This window comes from Scyliorhinus canicula, chromosome 14, assembly GCF_902713615.1.
Source record: "Scyliorhinus canicula chromosome 14, sScyCan1.1, whole genome shotgun sequence".
Classification (NCBI taxonomy): Eukaryota; Metazoa; Chordata; class Chondrichthyes; order Carcharhiniformes; family Scyliorhinidae; genus Scyliorhinus; species Scyliorhinus canicula.
This window is the reverse complement of record NC_052159.1, coordinates 18300629-18324043: the sequence shown is the minus strand read 5'-3', so window position 1 is coordinate 18324043 and position 23415 is coordinate 18300629. Positions and strand designations below refer to the sequence as shown.

At 47.2% G+C, this 23415-nt stretch overlaps 1 protein-coding gene and 1 pseudogene across 1 annotated transcript in view; one reads left to right on the top strand and one right to left on the bottom strand.

Moving 5' to 3' along the window:
• The window catches only part of LOC119977667 (granulocyte-macrophage colony-stimulating factor receptor subunit alpha-like), a 65176-nt gene that overhangs the window by 8579 nt on the left and 33182 nt on the right, over positions 1-23415 (bottom strand). The window contains exons 5-10 of the mRNA XM_038818843.1: positions 20662-20782; positions 20410-20579; positions 20160-20299; positions 12207-12348; positions 6668-6761; positions 4576-4666 (exon numbers count right to left, since the gene is read on the bottom strand). Of these exons, the coding sequence (XP_038674771.1) occupies positions 4576-4666; positions 6668-6761; positions 12207-12348; positions 20160-20299; positions 20410-20579; positions 20662-20782 (758 nt within the window). The remainder of the gene's footprint in view (positions 1-4575; positions 4667-6667; positions 6762-12206; positions 12349-20159; positions 20300-20409; positions 20580-20661; positions 20783-23415) is intronic.
• On the top strand, positions 9793-9895 carry LOC119977917 (annotated as a pseudogene).

Here is a 23415-nt window from a genome sequence, read left to right as displayed (position 1 = left end):
TTTGCGGCCGCGCGATGCTAGCCCCGACCGGGGAGCAGAATCGGTTCCCGGTCGGGGAGGCGGAGGCTGGCGTCAAACCCGCCCGTTTTTGACGCCAGCTTCCCGAGTCTTCGTGACTCGGGAGAATCGCGCCTGGTGTGTTTTACGTTCATAAAAACGGTCGTAAAGGCCTTGGAAATCGGCCCATCGGCCAGGGGTGAATCGCTGCTTGCCGTAAAAAAACGGCGGGCATCGATTCGTGTCGGGAGGCGGGCGTGGGGGGGGGGGAGAATAGCGGGAGGGCGTCGGACCAGCGTGGCCGTAAAAATTTACGCCGCCCGCTATTCTCCGCCCCGTCGTGAGTGCGGAGAATCGCGCCCTATGTGTGCAGAATTGAACACATTACTTCAACTGAGGCCTCATCTATGTTTACGAATAGATCTTTTTCATCACAAATGTTTTCACTTACGATTCCCATTTTTAATAATCCTCTCATGGGAAATGGCCATCGCTGACAAGGCCAGTGTTTGTTGTCCATTCCTAATTGCCCATGAGAAGGTGTTTCTTGAACATTACAGTCCGTGTTGTAAGCACACCCACAGTGAATTGAGTAGGGAATTCCAGGTTTTTAACAGAGCGATTGTGAAGGTACAGCAATATAGTTCCAATTCAGGATGGTGTGTGGCTTGGAGTGCAACTTGCAGATGGTGATGTTCCCATTTGTCTTCTGCCCTTGTCCTTCGAGCTGGTAGAGGTATGGGTTTGGAAGGTGCTGCCATCGGGGGCTTGGCATGTTGTTGTTGTATACCTTACAGATGGAATGCACTGTAGACACTTTGCTTTGGTAGTGCAAGAATGAATTTTTGAGGCGGTGGATGGGTTGCCAGTAAAAGAGGCAGTTTTGTCCTGAATGGTGTCAAGATTCTTGGGTGTTATTGGAAATGCCTCAACAAGGCAATTGTAGAAAATTCCATAACACTCCTGACTTGTGCCTTGTAGATGTTGGAAAAGCTTTGGGGAGTGAGGAGGTGAGTTACCCACTGCAGAATTCCCAGCCTCTGATGTGCTCTCATAACCACAGTATTTATATTGCTGATCTGATTCAGTTTCTAGTCAGTGGTAACCCCCAGGATATTGATGGTTGATGGGAGATTCAGCAACGTTCATGCCATTGACCGTTAAGAGGAGATGGTTAGATTCTGTCCTGATGAAGATCGTCATTGCCTGGCACTTTGGTGGCATGGATATTAATTGCCACTTATCAACCCAAGTCCGAATGTTGCCCCAGTGTTGCTGCTTATGGGCACATTTTACTGAAGTATCTGAGGAGTGACAAACGGTGCTGAACATTGCGCTGTCACCCATGAGCAGCCCCACTTCTGACTTTGCGATGGAGGGAGGCAGCTTGAAGATGATTGGATCTCGAACATTGCCCCAAGGAACTCCTGCCGCGATGGCTTAAGGCTGTGAGAGTTGACCTCAACCAATGACGAACAACTTCCTTTCAGTGGAGAGATTTTCTCCTGATTCCTGGTGACTGCAGCTTTGTTGAAGCTCCTTGATTCCAAACTCCAAATACTGCCTTGATGTCAAGGGCAGTCACTAGCACTTCACCTGTTGAATTCCCTCGAAATGAGGTCAGGAGCTGCGTGGCCCTCCTGCTTCCTTCTTATCATCAGATTGTAATCTGGCTGGGGTACAACTACCAGAGAGGCATGTTATCGAGAAAATGTTTCACAGTGCTTCCCACACTTAAGGGCTGGTTTAGCTCACAAGGCTAAATCGCTGGCTTTTAAAGCAGACCCAGCAGGCCAGCAGCACGGTTCGATTCCCTAACCAGCCTCCCCGGACAGGCGCCGTAATGTGGCGACTAGGGGCTTTTCACAGTAACTTTATTGAAGCCTACTTGTGACAATAAGCGATTTTCAGTTTTCAGAAGTGCACCCAGACAATAATGGACACTGAATCAAAGAAGGTGTTATTATTATGAGATTAAGTAAAAGATTTGATAAAGGGATAGCTTTTAACAAGCATCTTAAAGGAGGAGGGATCGAAGAGGCTCTGAGAGAGAATGCCAACATTTATGGGCCTAAAAGAACCAACAGTTTTGACGAGGAGGATGCAGTGATTATGGCAGATCGGATAGGGAGGTGGACAGTGCCTGAGGCTATCAGCCTATCAGCTAGAATGAGTGTCAGGAGAGAAAGCTGAGTGGGGATAAAGTCAGGACAGAGCACGGTGGATCTCATGAGATTAAAGATGACATGAGGGGAGATAAGTGAGAAACTTGTGAAAGACTAAACTGTTGATCAAAGATAATCAACCTGAAATTTTCCTTTCTCTCTCTCTCTCTCTACCTCATGAGTTCTTCCAGCATTCTGTTTTCATTCAGAATAGATTTTCCACCCATTTCAATCAGCTGATGGGCGGGATGGTCAGAGAATCGCCTGGGGCCGGTGTCAATCCCGACCCCGCCGTGTCCCGAATTCTCCGCCCCCCCCGATATTCCGCGGGGTCGGGAATCGGGCCGGGCCGGTCGGCGGGCCCCCCACGGCGATTCTCCGGCCCACGATGGGCCGCTGACAAGCCTCTCCCGCCGGCGTGGATTAAACCACCTACCTGATGTGCGGGATTGGCGTGCGGGCGGGCTCCGGGGTCCTGGGGGGGAGGCGCGGGGCGATCTGACCCTGGGGGGTGCCCCCACAGTGGCCTGGCCTGCGATCGGGGCCCACCGATCGGCAGGCGGGCCTGTGCCGTGGGGGCACTCTTTTTCTTCCGCCTCCGCCATGGCCTTCACCATGGCGGGGGCGGGAGAGACCCCCGCCCCTGCACATGCGTCAGTATGACATCAGCCACTGACGGCTCCGCGCATGCGCGGACTTACGCCGGCCGGTGAAGTCCTTTCGGCCCCGGCTGGCATGGCGCCAAAGGCCGTTCACGCCAGCCGGCTCCGGCGCAGGCCTAGCCTCTCAATGTGAGGGCTTGGCCCCTAAAGGTGCGGAGAATTCTGCACCTTTGGGGGGGCCGACGCCAGAGTGGTTCACGCCACTCCGTCCCGCCGGGGACCCCCGCCCCGCTGGGTAGGGGAGAATCCCGGCCCATGTGTTTCGTTTTGGTATTCAGTATCTAATAAAATAGATGTTGCCACAGTCCCAGAGACTGCTCTCCCCTTTGAGAGCTGGTGATTTAGCCTGAGGGTCACCACACCTCAGGTGAGGGGCAAGGCTGAGAAGGTGCGGCCTTCATGAATAACCTCAACTGGTATGGAAATTGATCCCAGGCTGTTGGCTTTGCTCCGCATTACTAACCAGCTGCCCAGCCAACTGAGCCACTGACCCCCAACTACTTGGCTTGAACTGCTGACATTGCATCCAATTTTGGTGCAAGTGTCTCACTATCCTTGTTCATCAGGAACCAATAAAACACTTCTCTGTAAAGAAACGTAATATGGTTTGAGTGATCTCTTTTCCAATGTGGTCTAATTCCTCAACTTTCCTGGGTTAACAGTGCACCCTAACAGCTGATTAATAGGATGTACACCGGGCGGGGTCTATGACCAGTGGCTGGCCTGCTGTGCCAGATTACCACCCATACAGCAAAAACAAACATTTACCCCAATGACTCAGCTTCCCCAGTTGTGTTTTGTTGAACTTGAGCAATAAAATCTGAGGCTCTCTGAGACTTGGAGCATCAGACAGGATCAGTATTCATTTTCAGCTGAAACAAAGTGTTTATTCATCATCTCCCACTTCCAGGCAATAGCACTCAAAATTGAAACGTATTAATGGTTTTTGACATGCCTGAAAAGGAGTCTTCTATTCCATGGAAAACACGCCCGCGATTCTCCGCAAATGCGGCGAGTCGTAAAGGCTGCCGTGAAACTGGCCGTGTTTCACGGCAGCCTCCGCGCCCCCTCCCGGGGCCCGATTCTCCCCCCCGGGCGGGGCTAGCAGCGGGGTCCCGTGAACCACGGCATCGCAGCCTTAGCGACCGTCGCTAAGTCCGCGCGCCAAGCGTCACGCCGGCTGACGCGCACGATGACGTCAGCCGTGCATGCTCGGATTGGACGGCTCCAATCCGCGCATGCGCGGGGCCGTCATCTCCCTTGGCCGCCCCGCGGACTGATCCTGCGGGGCGGCGGAGGGAGAAAGAGTGCGTCCGTTACGGACGCACTGCCCGCGATCGGTGGGCACCGATCGCGGGCCCATGCCCCCCTTGGCACGGCCGTGGTACTGCCATGCCAATCGGGGCCCTGGGTGCCCAGAACGGGCATGTTGCGGCCGTTTTTGCGACGGCAGCAAGCAGGTGTGTTTACTGCCGTAAAAACGGCCGTAAAGGCCTGGGAACTCGGCCCATCGGCCTGGGGAGAATCGCTGTTCGTCGTAAAAAACGGCGAGCAGCGATTCGTGTCGTGGGGGGAGGGGGGGAGAATAGCGGGAGGGCGGGAAAAATTGTCGGGGACGCCCTCCCGCTATTCTCCGACCCGTCGTGGGCAGCGGAGAATCGCGCCCACAATGCCACATAAGATACAAATAATCAGGAATGAATGCCTGAATTTCTGACCCTGAAGTATTCGTTTCATTACTGTGTGCCTACCTGAAAGTCACCATTGTATTCCTCAAACAACGCTTTGAACTTCTTTTCAGGATCAGGGATTGGTTTGAATACTGTTTCCAACACTTTGTACCTAAACAATGTTAAACGCATTAATTAAACCCAATTAACTTGACATTAGTTTACATATAAATACAGAAGAGCGTTTGGGGTAGATCGTGGCACTGTGTGATAATGGAGAACATGTGATATCAGGTCATCAGCCTGGTGAAGATCTCGCCTCATTACTATTTCCATTGAACTCAAAGGAAAAGCTGTAAAATAAGGCGCCAACCCATTACTGTATCACCCATTTTACACTGTCGCACAAAATCTACCCTTTGGAGTGTTAAAATAAATCTTAAATGCAAGTTAACATGATTCGCACACCACCCCAGTGGGAAGAAGTTTTATATTGCTTCACCATTGTGATCTCCACAGTATTCTTTTAATCAAGCAGAATGGCGGCTTACTTCAGAATCTTTGCAGTGTTACTATGATTGGTCTCAGTGACACTGCTTAGGAAACGTAACGCCAGCCAGGATTGTCACAATTGAAAGCAAGGCAGTGTTACCTTCTGCAAATTTCCCGTGTCACTGCTGAACGGAGTAGGACAATTTACATTGAAACAGGACAGTCAGTCACAACAAACTGATTGGAGCCAGAGAGGTCATTATAGAGGGACAGGAAGAACGCCTCCTGTGGCTCAGCCAATGGAAGACAGAAAAAAGCAAATGGAAGACAGTTTAGGAAAATTATAACCAACCAACAGTTGATCTTGCAACCAACTAACCAATCACATATTAAAGAGACTGTGCATGAGTTCTTTTTACAAATTGTATTCTGCACCTAAATCCGAGTACCGCACAGGAGTGCTCCAGAAAGAAGACAGAAGATACATGTAGAAGAGAAGTGTCTTGGCTACCCTGATCTTGGTCAAAGATCCCTCCCATACAACCTATACTCATAAATTCATCACTGAGCAGTGATTGCCAGATTCTTTTTTTAAATTTAGTGTCCCCAATTCATTTATTTTCCAATTAAGGGGCAATTTAGCGTGGTCAATCCACCTACCCTGCACATCTTTGGGTTGTGGGGCCGAAACCCACGCAGGCACACGGAGAATGTGCAAACTCCACACGGACAGTGATCCAGGGCCGGGATCGAACCTGGAACCTCAGCGCCGTGAGGCAGCAGAGCTAACCCACTGTGCCACCGTGATGCCCTGTGACTGTCTGATTTTATGGGCAATTGGGACGCGCTTAGTGGTAAAAACTGGGTGGCATGAACAAGTTGGGCCTAAGGGCCTGTTTTCATGCTGTAAGCTTCTGTGACTCGAATTTTCATTTGTATACTGATCAACAGGAAGAGCCCAGTGAACCAACCAGGAAGATTTTGTTTAAAGATCACTTCTAAGTGACCTTCAGCCACCCCAGATTAAGCACTGAGGGGGTAACTATCTGACTTAATGTTTCACTGTGTACTTAGCAACTAAGCAGGAAGATCTCAGTCAAAGATCATTCGTAAATAATCTACAGTCATCTCCGATTCACCACCTGAGGAGTAACAATCTGATTGAATTGAAATGGTTTTGTTTAAAATTCCCAGTAAATGTGTTGGATTTAATGTGGGTTTGTGCCAATCATAATTCTTGGTCTCCAAAACACAAAGGTAACATTATCTACAAATAATTCTGACCATCTTAAGAAACAAGTAGTAAGACCAAAATGTGCGAGAGAGATACAGGGAGTAAAATAATAAAAGAGGGAAAAAAGTCTGCAGTTATATTTCCAACTGTGATTTACCAGGAGATTGGTGAGCACCATTTACCTGAACCTTTATGCCCACAGACAACAAGCACATGATTCCAGTTAAACTGCTTCTCAGAGGATTCTACCAGTCTCACATCAAAGCTGTGGCTGGAGATTGGGAGAGACCATGCAGAGTTTCAGGAGTCTTGATTTTTAACAAGGCACCGCAGGGAAGCTGAAACCCTTTGGAGCTGAACCCTGATGCCAGTCAGTGCCATCAGGACAGGAGCCGGGAGAAACCTGATCTTAATTATAACTCAATGAACCTCTGGATGGAGAATTACCTTCTGAATACAAACAGTAGAAGCAGCCCTGTCACTGCTGTGATGATAGCCAACATAAGCAACATCTGATATGCATTAAACAAATGGATACGTTCTGTAAATAAACAAGGAAGGTATTACAGGTCACAAGTGATATTTATTGTTTCAAAACATGTGAAAGTTGCAATGTGATACATAGGACGAGATTTTCCAACCCTTCCCACTGGCGGGATCTTCAGCTCCTGCTGAAGGAGCCCCTTCGGGGCGAGTTCCCTGGCAGTGGAGTGGGTAAGCCATGCTAAACGCTGTAGAGTGCCCCAGCAGCAAACAAAGCTAACTTCCATCATCAGAAAGCATGCCATGGGGTGTCTGCAAAATCCTGCCCACAGCAAAATTGATGAGCATGGACACGTTCAAAGATCTTAACTCATAGCACCATGAGCTCCACCATTGGTAGGGCAAGGAGACCGATCCCAGAAACACAGCCAGAGCAGTGATCAAACCACCCCTAACCCCACCCCACAAGGAGTCTGAGTTGTTGTGGCAACATGCACTTTTATTGTGATGTTGTAACCTGGAGCTTTGGATAGTGATGGATGTGGTTTCCATTTCTTAACAACATGGCTGACTAGGAAACTCTCCCACTTTCACTGCCTACCATTGGCACGTGGTGAAATAATTTTCAAATCAATCTTCAAAATGTTTGACTGCATTATGAACGCTCCTTCCATGGCCATGAAGTACTGGAGTGGGACTTGAACCCAGATCTTCTGGCTCTACCCATTGCACTACAAGACGCCTACATTCAATGATATGGCCTTAGAAATTCGATTAAAATGAAAATGAAAATCGCTTATTGTCACGAGTAGGCTTCAAATGAAGTTACTGTGAAAAGCCCCTAGTCGCCACATTCCGGCGCCTGTTCGGGGAGGCTGTTACAGGAATCGAACCGTGCTGCTGGCTTGCTTTGGTCTGCTTTCAAAGCCAGCGATTAGCCCTGTGAGCTAAACAGCCCCTGATTGCAAGATAACAAGATTACAATCTTGTTAAGTGTGTGAAGTGTGTATTCTACACTAGGATCACATACTAATTTTGGACAGTCTGATTTCCAGGCCTGGTCTCATTAAAATGAGGAGGTGAATATTGTTATATTTAATATATTGTTGCAGTAATATTATTAAAACCTGGGGTTAAGATACAGATAGACATTATGGGCTGGATTCTCTGATTCTGCGGCTATGTCCACAGGATCCATCTGGTCTTACGTCAAAAAAGTTGATGCCGCCCCCGCACCGATGCTCCACCCATTGGGGGGCTAGCAGCTGTGGCACGTAAAGCACCCCTGCCAATCCGGACGCAGAATGCTCGGGTCCGTGGCTTGCGGCGGCCGCGCTGAACAACATGGCGCCGGGCGGACCCGGCCTGCCAAAACCTGCCCCCCTGTAACCTCTCTTGCCACCCCTGGACCACCCTCCACTAGTCCCCCTAGCCCCCGCCGAAGCCCCAGCTGACAGCGGAACGGCACTCCCCCCAACTGAGGCGGCGCTGGACACAGTCCACAGCCGCCATGTGAGGGCCCCGAAAAGTGAGAGGACACACGGCCCACGCCATCAGGAATTCGGCCCATTGGGGTTGGAACATCAGGGGTGGGCCTCAGGTGACATCCTGAGGCCGTCCTGATGACATGTGACAATCAAGGAGATTGCTGAGGGGGGGGGGGGGGGGAGCATTGAACAAACGGCGCCACCGCACGATTCCAGCGTAAAGAATTCTCCGACTGATCGCCGAACGTGATTTCGGTGATTGGGGAATCCCGCCCTATGACCCCTAAAGCTGCGATTAAGGGGTCGTAAAAGTGATTTTGCAGCTGAAGTATTCTGCTAATGGTATATTGTTCACATATAAATATCAACTGGAGTGTACTTAATTTATGAGGGGTATTGTGTTTGGTCCTGGCTGAACAGATAAAGGGGCATCTTGTGGGAAGAGACAGAAGAATACATTACGTTTTGGGTACAGTTTATGTAATTAAGGGGAGGAGCCATATCCATCTGAAAAGTTAGTTCCTCCTCGGATTTTAATCTGAACAGTGTTTCAGTTTTGGTCCTGAAAGGTTCTTTCTCCAAAGATTCAGCACCCAGAGGAAAGCAAGTAGAAACCCCATTGTTAACTTTATTCATGAGTGGTATTTGGACAATATTGGTTTGCTTAATTGGAATACAAAGGCAGATTTAGGAAGTAAGTTAAAGTTTCTCCTTTTGCTAAAGAACTATTATAACTTAACTGTAAAACTAGTTCTCTGTTGTTAATGTGGTTAATTCTGTGATCAAATTAAAGTTTATTTTAACATAGAAAAATACCAATGGGTCAGTGTTATCACCCATGTGGTGCAGTAACATTTCCTCACAATTTTACAAATTGTAAATAGTTGGGTTATCACCAGGTTCCTAACAATATGTAAGAGAAATGAACGACTGGCATTCCAAAGTGCTTTACAGCTAAAGAAGTGCTTAGTCGCTGTAGTAATGTAGGAAATGGGGCAGCTACATTTTGCACAAAAATCTCCCACCAATAGCAATGTAATTGTGGTAGGCTATATTAGAGGTATTGCGGTTACTAGGTGGGATGTACCTTATACTGTAGTATGATTGGTAGAACCTGCCTGCTGGTTCTGCCCAGCAGGTGGAGCATAAGAGTCTGTGTTTCACCCACAGCAGTCATTCTGTACCGGAGCTGCTGGGGTAACTACTTGTTCATTAAAGCCTTCGATTGGACTACAATGTCGCTTCAGTAGTGATTGATCGTGCATCAATAATAAATGATGACATTGTTTTTGTGATGCTAATTAAGAGATTCCAGTATACGACAGTTAACTCCCCTGTTCCAGTTTGCAATAGTGCCATTGGATCATTTCTGTCCACGTGAGAGAGCAGAAATCAGCTGGAATGTCAGCCGCGATTTTTGCATGCGCAAATCCCTGGATTGCGACTCGAATGCAGAACCTTTTAACTCAGAGTCGAGAGTGACGTTCCCTGGCCTGCTGCATGTTGTCAGTATTTGCTGTTGTTAATTTAGATTTCCAGCTGCAATTTTGATTTCTTTGGAGTCAGCAAATAGACATCTGACGAATGAAATAGAGATTTTAAATCTCTCCATGATCTGTAGTATCTGATCTTATCAGTTTAATATCTGATATGTCCCCTCTCTGGGGACCGAATATTAAATTGATTTTTGGGACTCTGAATTTTTTTTTTCTCAGGGGCAGGTTTAGCACAGGGCTAAATAGCTGGCTTTTAAAGCAGACCAAGGCAGGCCAGCAGCATGGGTTCAATTCCCGTAGCAGCCTCCCCGAACCGGCACCGGAATGTGGCGACTAGGGGGTTTTCACAGTAACTTCATTTGAAGCCGACTCATGACAATGAACGATTTTCATTTCATTTTCATGAAGAAACATTATCAATGGGAGTCTTAAATGTGAAGACTTTCTTTTTAAAAAAAGTAAACATAATCTGGCACACAACCTAGAACTAATTACTTGTTCATAAATAATAATCACCACATTATGATTCAGCATTTAAAATTCAGCACACTAGAACATAGAACATTACAGCACAGAACAGGCCCTTCAGCCCTCGATGTTGTGCCGAGCAATGATCACCCTACTCAAACCCATGTATCCACCCTATACCCATAACCCAACGACCCCCCCCCCCCTAACCTTACTTTTTTTAGGACACTACGGGCAATTTAGCATGGCCAATCCACCTAACCCGCACATCTTTGGACTGTGGGAGGAAACCGGAGCACCCGGAGGAAACCCACGCACACACGGGGAGGACGTGCAGACTCCGCACAGACAGTGACCCAGCCGGGAACCGAACCTGGGACCCTGGAGCTATGAAGCATTTATGCTAGCTACCGTGCTGCCCCATAGCGATGGCCAATTTTATTTGCCATCCATTGTTTTTTCAGGCAAAATATCTCTTTGTTCTTTTCGGGAAATGCTTTTTAGACAAACCTCACAGTTAGAACAGTTTGTTTCTAAACACATTCAGGAGAAAGAGCAGTGAGTGTGGTACAAGTTGGATAGCTTTTTCCAAAAGCCAGCACAAGCATGATGGGCCAAATGGCTTCTGACTCTGCTGAATGGTTCTGTGATTTACTCTTCATTGATGAACTATTGACTTCTTCAGCATGGCAAATTCTTCTGAAGGACTCAGCTGTCTTGTCTGCGCAGGGGAATGAAAATCAGAAGGCTGAGGGAAAAGTGGCATCACATCACAGGACCCCATTTTGTGTTGAATGATCTGGGCCGGATTCTCCCCTACCCGGCGGGGCGGGGGGGGGGGGTGGGCGGGTGTCCCGGCGTACCCGAGTGGCGAGAGCTAAGCCCGCGCCGGAGTGATTGGCACCCCACCAATCGACACGAACGGCCTTTGGTGCCCCGCCGACCAGCGCCACGGCTGGCCGAAAGGCCTTCACCGGTCGGCGTGAGTCCACGCATGCGCCGGAGAGTCAACGGCCGCTGACGTCACCCCGGCGCATGCGCGATGGAGGGGGTCTCTTCCGCCTCCGCCATGGTGGAGGCCGTGGCGGCGGCGGAAGAAAAAGAGTGCCCCCACGGCATAGGCCCGCCTGCCAATCGGTGGGCCCCGATCGAGGGCCAGGCCACCGTGGGGGCACCCCCCGGGGTCAGATCGCCCCGCGCCCCCCCCAGGACCCCGGGGCCCGCTCGCAACGCCTGCTCCTGCTGGCACCAGAGGTGGTTTAAACCACGTAGGCGGGAGAGGCCTGACAGCGGCGGGACCTCTTCCCATTGCGGGCCGGAGAATTGCCGCGGGGGGACCGGCGCGGCGCGATTCCCGGGTGGCGGAGAATTCCGGCCACGGTTCCTGTCTGTTTCCTGCGGGGACATTGGCTGGCTACACTCAGGCCTTCCCACAAATCACTTAGGCAGTTTTTAGGGGTGGGGGTGAAATGAAAGGTAAGCTCATTTATTGCAATTTTTCTCTCACCAATGCCACATTCAAGCTGAGAAACCAATAAAGGCAGCATGGTAGCATAGTGGTTAGCACCATTGCTTCACAGCTCCAGGGTCCCAGGTTCGATTCCTGGTTTGGGTCACTGTCTGTGTGGAGTCTGCACATTCTCCCCGTGTGTGCGTGGGTTTCCTCCGGGTGCTGCGGTTTCCTCCCACAGTCCAAAGATGTGCAAGTTAGGTGGATTGGCTATGCTAAATTGCCCATAGTGTCCAAAAAAAAGGTTAATTGGGGTTACTGGATTAAGGGTGGAGGAGGTCTGTGCTTGAGTGGGGTGCTCTTTCCAAGGGCCGGTGCAGACTCGATGGGCCGAATGGCCTCCTTGTGCACTATACATTCTATGATACAATGGTAGAGAAACAAATTTTAAAAATCAGCCCGCATTCTGACGGTCCTCGATGGCGAAAAGATTACAGGTTTCAAAAATGTTCAATCCTTGATGAGAGATAGAAACAATGAGTAACCCTCAACGGCATAAAAATGAAGAACGGTTCAAGAAAAGAAAACCACAGGACACTTACCAATAAAATCCTCATTGCTCCAATCACTCCAGAACTTACTCTCCTCGCAGTATGCTAATTTCATCCTTACTTTCACTGAATGACGTTTTGTTGGGTTGATGTTCACAAAAACATACTCTGTTACATGATCGATACGTAAAAGCTAAAACAAAACAAATGGTGATGCAGACTTTGAGGAATGAAATACCCGATAAAGAAAGCAGGCGGGAGTTGAGAAGCATTTTCCTATTTGACGCGGCGAGTGATGATGATGTGGAACGTTCTGCCTGAAAGGAGTCATGGAAGCAAATGTAACACACTTTCAAAGGGAACTAGGGGTATATTTGAACAAGAAAAACTTTGCAGGGCTTTGGGGCAAGAGCAGGGCAATGACTGAGATCATAAATGAGCATAAATAGCAGCACTGTAGCACAGTGATCAGCACTGCTGCCTTACAGCTCCTGGGAACAGGATTCAATTCTGACCTTGCGTGACTGGAATTTGCACATTCTCCTTCTCTCTGCGTGGGTTTCTTCCCGGGTGCTCCAGTTTCCTCCCACAGTCCAAAGATATGCAGGTCAGGCCATGCTAAATTGCCCTTCAGTGTCCAAAGGTCAGGTGGGGTTACAGGGATGGGACGGAGGTGTGGACCTGTAGGATCCTCTTCCAGAGGATCGGTGAAGACTCAATGGGCCAATTGACCTCCTTCTGTACTGTTGCGATTCTATGAAATGCACTTAAGGCAAAACTAGGTAAGTACATGATGAAGGAATGGGCAGAAAGGATCATAAAGTGAAATGAAGTCTACTGGAAATTGGTTCAAATGGAACAAAGAAACTGGCATAGGGCCTTCTAGGAAAATTCTAATTTAAACAAATCTTTGGAAGATTACTCTTTGAGAGTAGAGATTGGCGAAACGAATAGAGAGGACAGAGCAGCTTACTAAGATCAATGGCCAGAATATTGGGACTTCCTCATCACTACCAAGTGCAATCTCTCATTTAGACATACAATTAGGGCTGGATTCTCCGTTCGTGCGGGCGGTGTGGGTCGGTTGCGCGGTCTCCTTGTGGGTCTGTCTCCGCGGTCCAAGTCCGCCATGGAGCACGGCGCGGACGCTGAAGGCCGCCGCCGTGCGCACGCGCAGCCTCTGACCAGGAAGTGCGGGGGCACGCATCTGCAGTAAAAGCTGCGAGATTTACTCCGGGTCCCTGCTCGCCCCCTGCAGGGCTAGGAATTCATGTGCCTTTAATCCAGGATTTTCAGGAGTAAAACCCAACAGTTTTGACGTCTCGTGGGGACATAGTCCCAATAATGGAGAATCCAGCCCGTAATTCTTGTTGAGTGGTCGGCTTTATTCTAGTACAATTACACAAGAGGTATGCTGAATGGTTCTGTGATTTACTCTTCATTGATGAACCATTGACTTCTTCAGCATGGCAAATTCTTCTGAAGGACTCAGCTGTCTTGTCTGCGCAGTGGAATGAAAATCAGAAGGCTGAGGGAAAAGCGACATCACATCACAGGACCCCATTTTGTGTTGAATGATCTGGGCCGGATTCTCCCCTACCGGGGGGGGGGGGTCCTGGCGTACTGAAGTGGCAGAGTGGTGAGAGCTAAGCCCGCTCCGGAGTGATTGTGCACCCCGCCGACCGACACGAACGGTGGAAGAGAAGACTAAGCACTCTGACAAGCCTGCTCTGCCATTCGATATGATCATGGCTGATCTGGGGCTTCATCTCCACTTTTTGGCTAGGTTCCCATATCTCTCGATTGCCTGAGAAACCAATATCTATTGAAGCCTTAAATTTATTCAATGATGGAGCATCCACATTTTCTGATGATGCAAGGATAAGTAGGAAACTAAGTTGTGAAGAGGAGAAGGCTACAATGGGATAGCGATACATTGTGAGTGGGCAAAGGGCTGGCAAATGGAGGGCAGGAACATAGGAATTAGGAGCAGAAGTAGGCAATTCAGCCCTTCGAGCCTGCTCTGTCATTAAATCAGATCATGGCTGATATCTTGTGAGGGCTGGTTTAGCTCAGCGGGCTGGTTTGTGGATGCAGAACAAGGCCAGCAGCGCAGGTTCAATTCCCGTACCAGCTTACCCGAACAGGCGCCGGAATACGGCTACTAGGGGCTTTTCACAGCAACTTCATACTTTTGACAATAAAAGGTGATTATTATTATACCTCACTGGCCTCAAATCAACCTCCACACCTGTTCCCCATATCCCTTTAAACTGTTTTTAATTCAGAAATATATCTATCTCTTTCTTGAAACCATTTAATTATTCAGACACCACCTCACGAGAGGGCAGTGGGTTCCACAAATTCACTACCCTCTACGAGAAGTAATTCCTCCTCATCTCAGTTTTAAATTTACCACCCCTCAATCTATATCTATGACCTTTGTTCCAGATTGCTCCACCAGGGGAAACATTTGGTCTACGTTTACATTATCAATCCCTTTTAGTACTTTATATATCTCGTTCAGATCCCGCTCATCCTTCTAAACCCCCAGCGAGTAGAAGCCCAAACTGTTTAATCTCTCCTCACACGTCAATGCCTTCACCCCTGAAGTCAATCTAGGGATCTTCCTCTGAACTGCCTCCAATGCTACCACATCCTTCCTCAAATAAGGAGATCAAAACTGGATACCATACTCCAGATGTAGTCTCACCAACTCCTTATACAATTGCAACACTTCTCTAATTTAATACTCCAGTCCTTTTGCAATAAACACTAAAATTCTATTTGCCTCTTTTTCCGTCTGAGAAAACATGAAATCTTCCATTTTGGCAGGAAGAATAAAAAAAGCATACAGTCTAAATGATGCGAGATTGTTGAGCATTCAGATGCAGAGGCATTTGGGCATCCCAGTACAGAAATGTAGAAAATAGGAGCAGATGTAGGCCATTCTGCTTGTCCTGCCATTCAATATGATCATGACTGATCTTCTAGCTCAACACCATACTCCTGCACACTTCCCATACCTCTTGACACATTCAGAGACTAGAATTGTACCTATTTCCTGCCTAAATATATTCAGTGACTTAACCTCCACAGCCTTCTACGCTAGTGAGTTCCATTCGTTGACCACCCTCTGAATGAAGAGGTTTCACATCGCTTCAGTCTGAACTGGCCTAACCCATATCCAGAAATAATGGCCCTTTTTTCTAGATCCTTAAAGCCAGAGGAAACAACATGGGCTGGGTTCTCCGTTCCGCCACGCCTGATTTCTGGTTCAGCACGCCGGCGGGATGGTCCATTTTGCCGGCTGGTCAATGGGATTTCCCATTGTGGGGCAGCCCCAGGCCTTTGGGATACCCCCAGGCTGTCGGCAAAATGGAGCATCCCGATCGCAGAGAATCCAGCCCCATATCTCCACCCAATCTGTCCAGCCCTGTCAGAATGTTACACATTTCAACGAGATCCTTTCTCATTCTTATAATTTCCAGTGAATACAGGCACAGTTAACGCAATCTCTCCTCATACTACAATCTTGCAATCCCAGGAATTGTCTGGTGCACCTTCGCTACACTCCCTCCCCAGCAAGTATATCCTTTCTTAGATAAAGAGACGAAAACTGCACACACTACTCCAGGTGTGGTCTCACCAAGGCCTTCGAGATCATAGATCATACAATTTACAGTGCAGAAGAAGGCCATTCAGCCCATCGAGTCTGCACCGGAAAGAGCACCCTACCCAAGCCCACCCCTCCCCTATCCCCATAACCCAGTAACCCCACCCAACACTAAGGGCAATTTTGGACACTAAGGGCTAAATTGCATGGCCAATCCGCCTAACCTGCACATCTTTGAACTGTGTGAAGAAACCGGAGCACACGGAGGAAATCCACGCAGACACGGGGAGAATGTGCAGACTCCGCACTGACAGTGACCAAAGCCGGGAATCGAACCTGGGACCCTGAAGTTGTGAAGCAATTGTGCTAACCACTATGCTACTGCGCTTCTATAGCTGCAGTAAGTCACCCTTGCTCCTGTACTCAAGTCCTCTTGCAATGAAGGCCAATATTTCATTTGCTTTCCTAACTGCTTGCTGTACCTGCTGTTTGCTTTCAGTGACTGGTGTACTCGGACAGCCAAGTCCCTTTGTACAGCAACATTTCTCAACCTATCACCATGTAAATAATGCTCTGCCATTCTGTTATGGTGTTCTGGCTGGAAAGTGGAGCTGAGTCCACAAAAGATCAGCCATGATCTCATTGAATGGCAGAGCAGGCTCGAAGGGCCAGATGGCTTATTCCTGTCCCTAGTTCTTATGTTTCTGCATCCAAAGTGGATAACTTCACATTTATACTGCACCTGCCATGTATTTGCCCACTCACTCAGCATGTCTAAATCGCCTTGAAGCCTCTTAATATTCTCCTCATCACTCACATTCCCACTCAGTTTCTTGTCATTAGCAAACATGGAAATATTACATTTGGTTCTCTCTTCTAAATGATTGATGTATATTGTGAATAGCTGGGTTCCAAGCAAAGATCCCTGCGGGACACAAATATTCAACGCTGCCACTTTGAAAAAGACCCATTTATTACTACTCTCTGATTCCTATCTGTTAACCAATTCTCAATCTAAGCCGGTATATTACCCCCAGTCCCATGTGCTTTAATTTTGTACACTAACCTCTTGTACGGTGCTTTCATCAAAATCTCTCTGAAAATCCAAATGCACCACAACCATTGATTCACCCTTGCCCATCCTACTAGTTATATCCTTAAACTCCAACAGGTTTGTCAAATGTGATTTACCTTTCATATATCCATGTTGACTGCCTAATCCTGTTGATATTTTCTAAGAATCCTGTTATCACATCCTTTCTAATACACTCCGAGTCAGGCTAATCTGTAATTCCCTATTTTCTCCCTCCTTTTTTAATTAGAGGGGTTACATTTGTCACCCCCTATAAAATGCCGGACTGTTCCAGATTCTACAGCATGTTAGAAGATGACAACCAACAAAGAACAAAGAAAAGTACAGCACAGGAACAGGCCCTTCAGCCCTCCAAGCCTGCACTGACTATGCTGCCCATCTAACCTAAAACCTTCTACACTTCTGGGGCCCATATTCCTCTATTCCCATCCTATTCATGTATTTGTCAAGACGCCCCTTAAATGTCACTCTTGTACCTGCTTCCACCACCACCCCCAGCAGCGAGTTCCAGGCCCCACTACCCCCTGTGTAAAAAAACTTCCCTTGGACATCTCTAAACTTTGCCCCTCGCACCTTAAACCTATGTCCCCTAGTAATTGACTCTTCCACTGTGGAAAAAAGCTTCTGACTATCCACTCTGCCCATGCTCCTAATATTTTTTTGGATTTGATCAGGTCACCTCTCAACCTCCGTCGTTCCAGTGAGAACAAACTTAGTTTATCCAACCTCTCCTCATAACGAATGCCCTCCATACCAGGCAATATCCTGGTACATCTCTTCTGTACCCTCTCCAAAGCCTCCACGTCCTCTGGTAGTGTGGTGACCAGAATTGAACACTATATTCCAAGTGTGACCTAACTAAGGTTCTATACGGCTGCAGTATGACTTGCCAATTTTTATACTCAATGCCCTGGCAGATGAAGACAAGCATGCCGCATGCCTTCTTGACCAACTTCTCCACTCGCATTGCCACTTTCAGTGATCTGTGGACCTGTGCACCCAGGTCCCTCTGCCTGGCAATATTCTTAAGGGTTCTGCCATTTATATATATTTCCCACCTGTATTAGACCTTCCAAAATGCATTACCTCACATTTGTCCAGATTAAACTAAATCTTGCTGTATTCTCTGGCAGTCTTCATCGCTATCTGCAATTCCACCAACCTTTGTGTTGTTCGCAAACTTACTAATCAGACCAATTACATTTTCCTCCAAATTGTTTACATATACTACAAACAGCAAAGGTCCCAGCACTGAACCCGATGGAACACCACTAGTCACAACCCTCCAGTCAGAAAAGCAACCTTCCACTGCTACCATCTATCTTCTATGACTGAGCCGATTCTGTATCCATCTTGCCAGCTCACATCTGATCCCGTATGACTTCACTTTCTGTACCAGTCTGCCATGCGGGACCGTGTCAAAGGCCTTACTAAAGTCCACTTAGACAACATCCACTGCCCTACCTTCATCAATCACCTTCGTACCCGTGTACACCAATTTTCGCTGACTACCTTACTGCGAATGCTCCATGTATTCAGATACAATGAGTTCAGACTTGCCTTTTAATACTTTTATACATAGTTCTTTCTACTATGGCCCTATTTGCTGCTAGCCCTTGTGTCCTCTGCCTTGCACTTTTGCTTTCTAATTTTCTGTCAAGAATCACAAAAGGTCAGTATACAGGTATAGCAAGTCAGTGGGAAAGCTAATGAAATGTTATTGTTTAATATGAGGGGAATGCAAAAATCGGGAGACTATGTCTCAGTTAATGGTCATTTTATTTAAGGAAGGATGTTCAGAGAAGGGTTACCAGGTTACCTAATACCTGGACTGGGTGGGTTGTCTTATGAAGAAAGGTTGGACAGGCTCGGCTTGTAAACTGGAATTCAGAAGAATAAGAGGCGACTTGATTGAAGATACATAATCCTGAGGGGTCTTGACAGGTGGGTGTGCAGAGGATGTTTCCTCACTTGTGGGCCACTATTTATAAAAAATAAGGTGTTGCGCATTCAAGACAGGAATGAGGCAAATATTTTTCCTTTTGAGTGTCATGGGTCTTTTGAACGCTCGTTCTCAAAGAGGTAGAAGTAGAGTGTGATTATGTTCAGGGCTGGTTTAGCACAGTGGGCTAAACAGCTGGTTTGTAATGCAGAAACAAGGCCAGCAGCACGGGTTCAATTCCTGTACCGGCCTCCCCGAACAGGCATCGGAATGTGGCGACTAGGGGCTTTTCACAGTAACTTCATTGAAGCCTACTTGTGACAATAAGCGATTGTTAGTATTATTATTATTATTCGGACAGAGGTAAATAGCTTCTTCATCAGTAAGTGGGTGATAGACTACTGGGGGTAAGGAGCAATTTGAGATGAGGTCACAATCAGATCAACCATGGAGCACACTCAAGGGGCCGATTGGCCTACCCCGCTCCTATTTCATATATTTGTGTGTATATATATATATTATATATATTTATGTACAGCAATTTTTGCATCCATAGAAACCTATTCTTTTAATATATCATTAACCTCCTGACTAAACTACTGATGGATTTTGCTTGCTGTTTTGTTTTTCAATGGAATATATTTTGGCTGACTAGTTTGGATTTTTTTCTATTTCCTACTTTTTATTTACCACTATTTAGCCTGTTTACCCGATCAATATTTACTGATTCTCCCCGATACTTAAACTTAAAAAATGTTTAAGTTTAAGATTCTTGTTTCTGGCTGGAGTATGTCACTTTCAAACTAAATGATGTTTAACCTAAGACAAAAGTTCGGCACAACATCGTGGGCCGAAGGGCCTGTTCTGTGCTGTATTTCTCTATCTCTTAACATTCAATTTGGATAGAATCCATAGAATCCCTGGAGAGCAGGAGAGCATCTGGCCCATCAAGTCTGTCCCCATCCTCCGAAAGAGCACCTCACCTCGACCCACTCCCTTGCCCACCCAGCTCTCTCCCCCATAACCCCATAAGCTAACCTGTACATCTTTGTACATCTTTGGACACTAAGGGGCAATTTAGCATGGCCAATCCACCCTAACATGCACACCTTTTGACTGTGGGAGGAAACCGGAGCACTCGGAGGAAACCCACACAGACACGGGCGAACATGCAAACTCCACACAGACAGTAACCCAAGGCAGGAATCAAACCCAAGTCACTGGCGTTGTGAGGCAGCAGTGCTAACCACTGTGCCACCGTACCGCCCCTTTGTCAAACACCACGGTGGATTTTTTAAAAATCAATCGTTAGCAACTCACAAGGGAGCAAAGGAAGGAATGCATAAACTTTACCTTCGCACTACCCCCATCCAAATCTGTGACTTTCAATTCATATGCAAAGCAGTAAGGATCACTGTCATAACCTGGAGGCATGTCCCATTTCACAGTTAGATTTTGTGAAACCTCAAGGTTTGCTGGTGGGTTGTATATCTCTGAAAGTTAAGGAGACAACTGGTCACAATCAGCAGAACCTTGATTGCAACGAGAAACACCACAATTTAAAAAATATAAACACTGCATAAGGAAAGGAGCTATTTCGTACCCCATTCAAATGGGTCTAACTGTGTATAATATGGTCGAACTGTTGTCGAGTTACTTGATCCATTAACACAAGTCAGAATCCTTTCGGTGCCAATGTGATCAACATGGCAGCCTTGTGCCCCATTCGCATCCATAAAATAATGAATACATCGTCTGGTGATCTTATCCTGTCTTCACGGAAAAATATTTGCAATTAATATGAAAAAAATGATCAGCAAATCTGAAGGTGTTTTAACCTCATTCTGACAATTACCTGTAATACATGACATATTCAGTATCTGTTGGTGCTTTGCTGCCTTTTCTCCATGTACAATTCATGGATGAATGATTATACACAACACATGAAAAGTTGGAAGCTAATGTTTCTCGATCACCTGCATTAATAAAATAAACAGGATTATAATTAAAAGACATTTTGTAATATATGTGACACGTTAACAGTAATTTTAGTCCCTGTGAATTCTTTAGGGAAATTATACCAGAAACGCTTTTTCACAGAAAATTAAATCTGACACATGTAACAGCAATTCAGAATGAAAAGTGATACTCCAAATTTTAAAGCAGTTCAAGTGAATTAATACAAATTTCCAGGGGTCTTTGATTTTACAATACATGTTTTTCTTTAATATGATTCTTGGGATGTTGGTGTCCTGGCTGGGCCAACATTTATTGTTTTTGAGAAAGTTCTGATGAAACTTCCTCTTAAGGGGTGGCACAGTAGCACCACAGTAGTTAGCACAATTGCTTCACAGCTTCAGAGTCCCAGGTTCGATTCCCAGCTTGGGTCACTGCCTGTGCAGAGTTTGCACGTTCTCCCCGTGTCTGCGTGGGTTTCCTCCTGGGGGCTCTGGTTTCCTCCCACAGTCCAAAGATGTGCAGGTTAGGTGGATTGGCCATGTTAAATTGTCCCTTCGTGTCCAAAAGGATTAGGTGGGGTTACTGGGTTACAGGGATAGGGTGGAGGTGTGGGCTTGGGTAGGCTGCTCTTTCCAAGAGCCGGTGCAGACTCGATGGGCCAAATGGTCTCCTTCTGCACTGTAAATTCTCCGATAAACAAGTGCCATCTGTGTGTGTGTGTGCATGAGTATAGATCTTTGAAGGTGCAGGACATCTTGAGTGAGATAGTGAGTACATAAACAGGGCAGTTATGCTGAATCCTTGTAAAGTTTTGGTTAGGCCACATTCAGCATAATGCATCCAATACTGGACATCACAACTTAAGCATGTGAGCAAATTCCCCTGGAGGTCAATTGGGTTCTGTTGTTACATGTTATTCTTTTAGCAATCCCCTGCTCAGTGAGCTGAACTTGTACAGCTGACATGATTGCTGTGGGTCTCAAATCCTTCACCTTTCAGATGAAAGGGAACTTTGAGTAGCTGTCTGCAAGTGAGACAACCTCCTTGATTACGTGTGGATAATTCGGTTCCCACACTATGGATGATACTTCAGTAGCTATCAGGTCCTCTTTCTGCCGAGTGCCTCTATTTCTGGCAAATATTTAATGTAGACACCACTCTTGATGCTTTTGTGGAAGTTTATCCGGTACGCAGTTGATTTGGCTCTGAGCTTACATTGCTCCATTCCTGTGTGGCCTTCATGTACCTTCTGGAAAAATTCATTCTGTATCATCTGTGGTATGAACATTCTGTGTCCAGCTAAAGAACACCATCTTCTCATGAGATACTGCCGTGTTGCTGGCTCCATTTGCCAGGGCCATCTCTGGGTCACTTGCTGAGAGGACAGCTGTAACTCTTCATCACGGTAGCATGGTGGTTAGCATCAATGCTTCACAGCTCCAGGGTCCCAGGTTCGATTCCCGGCTGGGTCACTGTCTGTGTGGAGTCTGCACGTCCTCCCCGTGTGTGCGTGGGTTTCCTCCGGGTGCTCCGGTTTCCTCCCACAGTCCAAAGATGTGCGGGTTAGGTGGATTGGCCATGCTAAATTGCCCGTAGTGTAAGGTTAATGGGGGGATTGTTGGGTTACGGGTATACGGGTTACGTGGGTTTAAGTGGGGTGATCATTGCTCGGCACAATATCGAGGGCCGAAGGGCCTGTTCTGTGCTGTACTGTTATTATTAAATTAAATATTAAATTAAATCTTTACTGGTCTCCTCTCTAATTTGATTCAGTTCCAGTGGTTCTACATTGACTAGGTTAGGGGTTCCCAAGCTGGGGCCCTGGACACGGGGTCCGCAAAGTTGGTGGTCACCGCTTGACCAGCAAGTGCCAGTTCAAAAGCCCAAAGCTTAAAATAAATTAGGGAAATCAAATTGACCAGTCAGAGCAAGGTTTCTTGGCTATGTCAGCCGATCAGGATCCAGTGCTCCAAGAGGTCTTGTTCTGATTAGACCATTTTATTTGTTCAATTTTGCCGTTGCTGGGCAGAAATGCCCATTACCAAACTGCTGAGGTGAGGGAGCCGGCAGGAGATGAAGCAGCCAGAAGTGTGGCAGCAGGGGCAAGAAGAGACTGTGTGTGGCATACAGACAGTGGTGAAGACTCGAGAAAGGAGCAGGGGGGGGTTTTGGGCCTTAAAGAGAGGTGAGTGTGCGTGTGAGACACTGAGTGTCTGTGTGTCAGGATGAGTGTGTGTGAGGATAGGTGTGCATGTGAGGATAAGTGTGTGTGCGTGTGAGGATGGGTTTGTGCCTGTGAAGCTAAGTGGGTGATGATAAGTGTGTGTGTGTTGTGGTGAACGTATTATGGTAACCATTCACCACTGTACTACATTGTACCACACTGTTGCCCATGTGGGCTACACCTATGGACCATTTTACTGTACTACACTGATTGTATCATGTTGGTGCCCTTGTGGGCTCTGCCCCGGGCTCCACCCCTTTGAGGGGAGGTATAAAGAACAGCTGCCCTGTAGACGGCTCTCATTGCAGAGCAGTCGCAGCCAGGCACTGTTCTAGTTGATTAAAGCCACAGTTCATTTCTATTCTCTGTCTCGTGTGAATTGATGGTCGCATCATGTGTGAGAATGTGTTTGTGTGTGAGGATGTT